We start from the raw sequence: 6,471 nt of genomic DNA on the forward strand, positions 1-6,471 counted from the left end.
GACTTTTTGTCATTATTACCTTCAATCATGACAGGAATAGTTAGGTATCTGGTAATGGGATCATAAATTTCCTGGTTCTCTGAAGTTTAAGGTATCTCTGTCCTGGTATCCTTTTTAAAAAGGCTTGTCCTGTATAACAAAGCTTCAGGAATTAGCTCCCTGTCCTGGATAGACAAGCTGACTTGGTTCAGATCACTCAACCCCAGCCTATGTTTGCCTTGTAGGAAAGTAAGGAGATTTTTACAAGCCCCAGCTCTGGCTTCATTTGTTCAGTTTTCTTCACTCGGGTGCCTGTTGCCTTCTGCTCACAGAGGAGAGAGTGGCTCAGAGAGCCAGGGTCCAGTGGCTTTTGTCACCAAATTCAGGTTTCACTGCAAATTTGTCTCTTCTCATGGCCAAGCCATTTTACCCTGTGCCCTCCCAACATGCACAGGAGAGTTGAGTCCCCCCTGAGCTCGGGGAGCCGCTGGGTCTGTGCTGACAGCTTCAGAAAAGGATGGATTTTCCAAGATGCCATATCCAGCAGCCAGGGACAGCTCAGTGGAGCCTTGGCAGCAGAGGTGCTGCCAGCTGGATGCTGGTCTGAGTGACCATGTTATACTGGTATTGTTTGGAGCAGGAATATGAAATACTCTACAGAAAACAGAGGAACAGGGTTACTTTTGTCTTGGGGCCATCAGCTTCTCAGGGCTGGCAATACACTGAGAGGGCGCTTGGCTGAAGCCCCTGATGCTTTCTAGAGACGCAGTGCTCCTTCCTTTGTGCCAGTGCTGATTTTGGATGGAAAGTAGAAGGGAAGATGCTGTAGAGAAGGGACTCGAGTGAACCTTGTCCTCCTCCATAAACCTCACTCTCTGGGAAGGCCCTTCTGCCTCCTCCCTGTCGTTCTCCTTTATGCCGTTTCACAAATGCCATGGTATTTTAAATCTCAAACGCTCTCTGCTTCATTAAGCAGCACACACTCCTTGTTCTTGTCTTTTAATGCTTTTTAGGGTTTTCTCCAGGACTTTTTGACATTTTTCTAGGATGAAGATTGTTCCTTTAGTCATCTTCGGCTAAAGACGCCTTCAAGAAGAAAGTTGAAATGACCTGGGGAAAATTCCAAACAGCACGGAAGAGGAAAACAAGTTTCCCAACCCTTAGCATGAGGGAGATGCCTCACTTATATTAGCTCCATATTATGTCTAATATCTACTTCTGTGAAGCACCTATCTGCTGGTGTGTGTACATATATTTACACACAGACAGATATATTCCATTGTATACACTTATTTGTGTAATCACATTATAAACAGCACGTGCATTCTGCGAGTGCCTATACCTATAATCAGTATTATACATCTATATATATATATATATATATACTCAAAGTTTGAATAAATACATTATATTCCATATTTTGAAGGAGAGATATTCTTGTGGTTTTTATTAAATGTAAGGCTCTGCAACCATAAAATAAAGCCAACTCTTCACAAATCAGGATGGCCCACATCAGTGTTTCTTTGTCCATGGGATAATGTGATAATTTCCTTTTCTGTGGTGTTTTCACCCGTGGCTGGAAAAGTGATGCTTTAAACAAGGGTCCAACTTCTCAGAGCGGGGATTTTTGCCCTGGAGGGAATTGGGAGAATAAGAAAAAAGGAGTATTTAATTGGATTGCAAAAATACACAGCCTTGGGAGGAATGGCACATTCTGATATAAATAGAATTTACTCTGTGTTTTGCACCCAGGAATTGTTAAATTCAGCTTTCCCAGCAATGAAATGCACATCAGAATAAATCTTATCAAGAAGGAATACTTCAGCCCATTTTTTTTCACATTGGCAGCACTCAAGCAGGACGAGATCTCATTTATGTCACCCAGAATACTGGGTCTTTCCTCTTGAATCCACGTGGAGATGCGTGGCAGTCAGCAGGGACTTGTTCATCTCCATGGGCTTACTCAGAGGCCACCAAGCAAAGCCCCAGCAGCCTGAACAAGGACATCAGTTTGGGAAGAGACAGGATTGCCCAGACCCTTTTGCTCAGCTGGAGAGGCATCCATCCTTCCTCTAAATCTCCGCGTGGGAAAGCTTGAGCTCTCAGTACCCGGGAAAAGGCAAACAGTTGTGCTGTGCAGTTTTACTGTTAAATTGAGGAAATGCCCTTTTTAGCTCTCATCAGTCTTAGACTGACGTGGCCACGTTTTATCTGCTTTTCCCCATCACTCACTAATGGTTGTGCTGAACTCTGTGCCAAAGGCCGGGTTTGCACAGCTCATCCTTAGAGACCCTTTGGGGAGAAACAAGCCAGAAAGCAGCTTCAGTCCAGTGCAAACCAGCAAGCCTTGTATGTGGGAACTGCTGAGCTTGTAATCATGTGAGATTGGAAAAATACCTCTACCTCAAAGCCTGGAGGCTGCTGGAGAAGTAGAGCTGTTCTGCTGGACGATTTTGCTGTGGGGTGAGCTGAGCTTGGTGCCCAAAACCTTTTCTCCCTCCTGGTGCTGGTGCTGGATCCGAGCCCTGGGCAAGGCAGAGCCTGTAGCACTTCATGCTTTGCACCTTCTGGATGGTGCCAAAGGTTGGGGAACTGATGGGAGAGTTTAGCCTGGGGGTGTTTTGTGGAAATGAGAAAAAAACCAGCAGTGAAATGTCCTGCTGAGACACATCTGGTATTGGTGTGAGAAAGGGAGGGAAGGAGGGAGGGGAAAATAGACTGTGTGCCCCAGTGCTGCTCAGGGCACAAGGCTGGGCTTGGGGCAGAGCCACCTTTGGAAAACCCAGGTATCGCAAGAAAATTAGCTTTAACTTGCAGATCTCTGCCTCTCAAGCAAGACTGATGGGGCAGGATGGGGTCAGGCAGCTTTCTGGGGATCTGGAGAGGGAATAGTCTGACCCACTCTGCAGCACACCCCGAGAATAAGGGCAGGGTTTTGGGGCATGTTCCTGGTGGACTTTGAATCAGCAGCAGGTACATCTTCTCAGCTAACCCCCTGTGTGCCCCTCAGGCCAGGTAAGTGCCTGCCTCCCAAAACAAGCCAGCCCCAGCTGTGCAGGGATCTCAGGCTGCTCAGCTGTTTGGGGCTGTTGATGAAGATGCTCTGGTTCTCTCCTGAGTCCCCAGCACAGTCACAAATCTCCCTCCTAAAGCTGATGGGGAGAGGAAGCTCTCTGCATGCCAGTGCAGGTACCTAGAACACTTTTAAGACGGATGTCTCCAGCTCCATCGCTTCTGGTTCCTTCCTGCCAGGGGCATTAATCACTCTGAAAGGTCTGCGCCTCAGGGTGGAGGGCAAAAAATTGGAATTTGAGAATGTATTGCCAAAGTCGCTGCATTCCTGCCCTGACCCGGCCAGACTGAGCATCATATTGCAACCAAGGTGTAAAAGTAGTTTCTGCTTGCTGATCTTAGCAGAGGGAGCCCTTGCAAACTCCTGCAGCTCCCTGAAGAAGTTCAAAGCTGTTAAACCAGATTCTGGTCTGCTCAGATTTTTCTCAGTCTCAGCTGGCACATTCTTTGGAGCAGTGACTGCAGGGAAAGGCTGCTGGGGAATTTCTCATCACACAGACTGAAAAAGCACTTGCAACCCACTGTCTTTCTCTCTTTGTTTCAGTCCCAGCCATGCCATCCCTCTTTATTAAAGTCATTAACAGCACCACCGTGCAGGCAACGTGGGAGCCCTCCATCAAACTGGGCCAGCACGAAGGCTTCAAGCTGTATTACCGCAAAGTCCACCTCTCCCAGTACACAGGTCCAGTGCTCCTGGCCAGCAACATCACAGCCTACAACATTACCCACCTGGGTGAGTATGGTGACACCTTGATCCATGTCCCCTCCCCACCCTGTCGTGATTTGCAGGAGAGAGCTCCTGCAAGTGTGTATCCCAATCCCTAAATGCTGCAGCTGTGCCCCAGGTTTTGTGGGTGCACTCTCAGCAACAGGTACTTGTTCACAGCATCTTGTGTGTCTTTGGTAAGATGTTCCTTTCCCAGATAAGCATCACTGGGGGAGATAAGGCTCATGGTTACACCTGAACTGTCCCTCTTGTGTCCCCCTGGGCAGATGCATCGGTGGTGTATGAAGTCAAGCTCCTCGCCTACAACCAGCATGGGGATGGGAACTCCACTGTCCGCTTCGTGTCCCTGAGGGAAACTGTGGAGAGGACAGGTGAGATGGGACCTGGCTCTCACTGCTGGTTTGGGAAAAGCTCTGCAGGAAGGTGGTGAGGCCAAACTCATCCTGCGCGCCCCCTGTGGCATTACCCTCATCTCACCTTCAGCCACTCATTTATTTTCAGCATCACAGATAATATTAAGGCAAAATTCTGCAGAGCTAAGAGCACCTGGATGGCTTTTTTACCAATGGGGGGAAGACAAACCAAATGTTTTGCACACGCCAGGTTTGTCCCCTAAGCTTGACTCAGAGGTGAGGCTATGAACACCAACAACCCCCAATGCATAAGGTACCAGCTGCCATCCTCAGGTGAGATATGGTGCAATGAGCATCTCTGCTGTCCTGGAGCTCTCCTGGATATTTTGTCCCTCACTGGTCAAAAGGAAGGACATGTGGCTTTGGAAAGGGAAATGGCTGCAGAGTGTGAGCTCTGTATTATGTGGCAGCAAAGGAGAAACCTCTAGAGGGAATGTCTTAACTGATCACACCTTTCATATTCATCTATGTGTAAAAAACATCCTGCTGCTCTTGGAAGACTTTTAAGCCTCCAGTGGGAATATCTTCAAGAGATAGTTATTACTCTTCTGTCTGTGCTGGAGTAAATGCTAATCTCACTGGCATCTGTCTATTCCATCAGGTTTCAGCCAGCTCTGGTGTGGTGCCTGCCTCTTACCTCCCACTTTAGCATGGGGTATTGCAAAAATTAACATCAGAGTGGGTATTTTTCATTAATTGTGTCAGGTAATGGGGATGGTTCACTACAGATATTCCAGTCCTGTGCTTGCTGTGTGTCCCTTCCTGCAGTGCTGGGAGCAAGGGAGGTGCATAGGCAGGCAGTGAACCACTGCTTCCCACATGGTTCTACTCTTCCCATACACAACTCCCAGCACTGCCCAAGGCTCTGACTTTGGCTCTGGGCTCCCCAAAAGCTGGAGGAGCAATAGAAGAGTAGCACCACTGACCTATCCACCTTTTCCTGGCAGTGCTGAATCCTCCCTGTGACTGCATGAAGGACGAGCAGAACAATAAAACCTCCACAACCGGCATCATCATTGGGATCCACATCGGCATCACGTGCATCATATTCTGCATCCTCTTCCTTATGTTTGGGTACCGAGGAAGGTAGGGATGCTCGTGCCACTGCTCACATGGGGTGGTGGTCCCTGGTACTGTGAGTGTGCCCATCTAAGTCTTACATCCCCAGTGGAATGTTGGACTTTATAGGATGGATTGAAGGATGAAGAAATGTAGCACAGGGAGAAGGCAGATGCCAACCTGGGGGAGGGAACAGAGGATGAACCACCTCTCTCACTCTCAGGCTCCACCTCTTTTTTTTTCAGGCTGCTGATGTGCAAAAATGTGCAGGAGCAGCTGTCAACCCCTCAGATCCCCCGGAGCCAGCGCAGTGCCACGGGCCTTGTCCTGAACGGGGCCACTCGGAGAGACAGGGATGACCGGGACTTGAACGGAAAGCAGCTGGACATGAATGAGCTGGAGAGGTTATTCCCAGCATCCCCATCCCAGGAGCAGCGGGAGAAGGGAATAACGGTAAGTCCAGCAGCATGGGAGCACACCTGGCTGTGCATTGGAGAGCTATCACTGTCACTGTCACTGCATTGTCCCCTTCTCTCTCTCTCCAGTCGGCTCACAGCCTGTCAGCCCCCCATGATGAAACCCAGATCTCCACACTCCCTCTGGATGAGTTCAGCATCATTGAGGAGCAGCCAGACCCCCTCCCACAAAACCCCCATGCCAGCAGTCCTGCTGCTCCAGCTCCCAACCACGGCTCTGCCAATGAAGGATAAAACTGCCAAGACTCAAAGCCTCTTGTAGGAGTTACCAGAAACCAAACCCACGGCTGGTGATGTCTTTACGAGTTGTCAATCTCAGGTCAATTGAAGATTTCTACGGTCTGATTGTTATTTTTTTGTTTTGCTTTATTTTTATATATATATATAAATATATATATATATATATATATGTATACAGCCTTTTGGAAACTCTGTGAAGTTTATCTTTCTGACCTCTCTTGAGCCTCTCAATGTGTTTCTTCTGATGATGGCTGTCTGGAGACTGGTCACGATGGATTTTCCCCACAGCTGCTATGTAACAGACTCCTTGGCAGAGTTTGGCAAACTCTCCAGTCTCTGACAGACTGGGGATACAGTGGAGCCCCCATCTCTTGGCATCCCAGACTTTTTCTTGATCAGCAGCTTTAGGACTACTTTTTGGGATCTATTTTTTATTTCCAGAAGACTGGATTTGGAAAAATCCTTCTAACTTGACTCCAAAAATTGAGCCTAGGAAGGCTGTCTC

General features: G+C 48.2%; 1 protein-coding gene across 1 annotated transcript in view; it reads left to right on the forward strand.

Moving 5' to 3' along the window:
* Nucleotides 1-5,970, forward strand: part of IGDCC3 (immunoglobulin superfamily DCC subclass member 3) — a 94,427-nt gene extending 88,457 nt beyond the window's left edge. Inside the window, exons 10-14 of the mRNA XM_054272780.1 lie at nucleotides 3,596-3,784; nucleotides 4,045-4,149; nucleotides 5,139-5,277; nucleotides 5,496-5,703; nucleotides 5,796-5,970. Of these exons, the coding sequence (XP_054128755.1) occupies nucleotides 3,596-3,784; nucleotides 4,045-4,149; nucleotides 5,139-5,277; nucleotides 5,496-5,703; nucleotides 5,796-5,960 (806 nt within the window). The 3' untranslated portion in view covers nucleotides 5,961-5,970. The remainder of the gene's footprint in view (nucleotides 1-3,595; nucleotides 3,785-4,044; nucleotides 4,150-5,138; nucleotides 5,278-5,495; nucleotides 5,704-5,795) is intronic.
* The last annotated feature ends 501 nt before the right edge of the window (nucleotides 5,971-6,471 follow it).

The sequence above is a fragment of the Melozone crissalis genome, unplaced genomic scaffold (assembly GCF_028551555.1).
Source record: "Melozone crissalis strain CALT ecotype California unplaced genomic scaffold, PUWL_Pcris_2 ptg000014l_1, whole genome shotgun sequence".
NCBI classification, from domain to species: domain Eukaryota; kingdom Metazoa; phylum Chordata; class Aves; order Passeriformes; family Passerellidae; genus Melozone; species Melozone crissalis.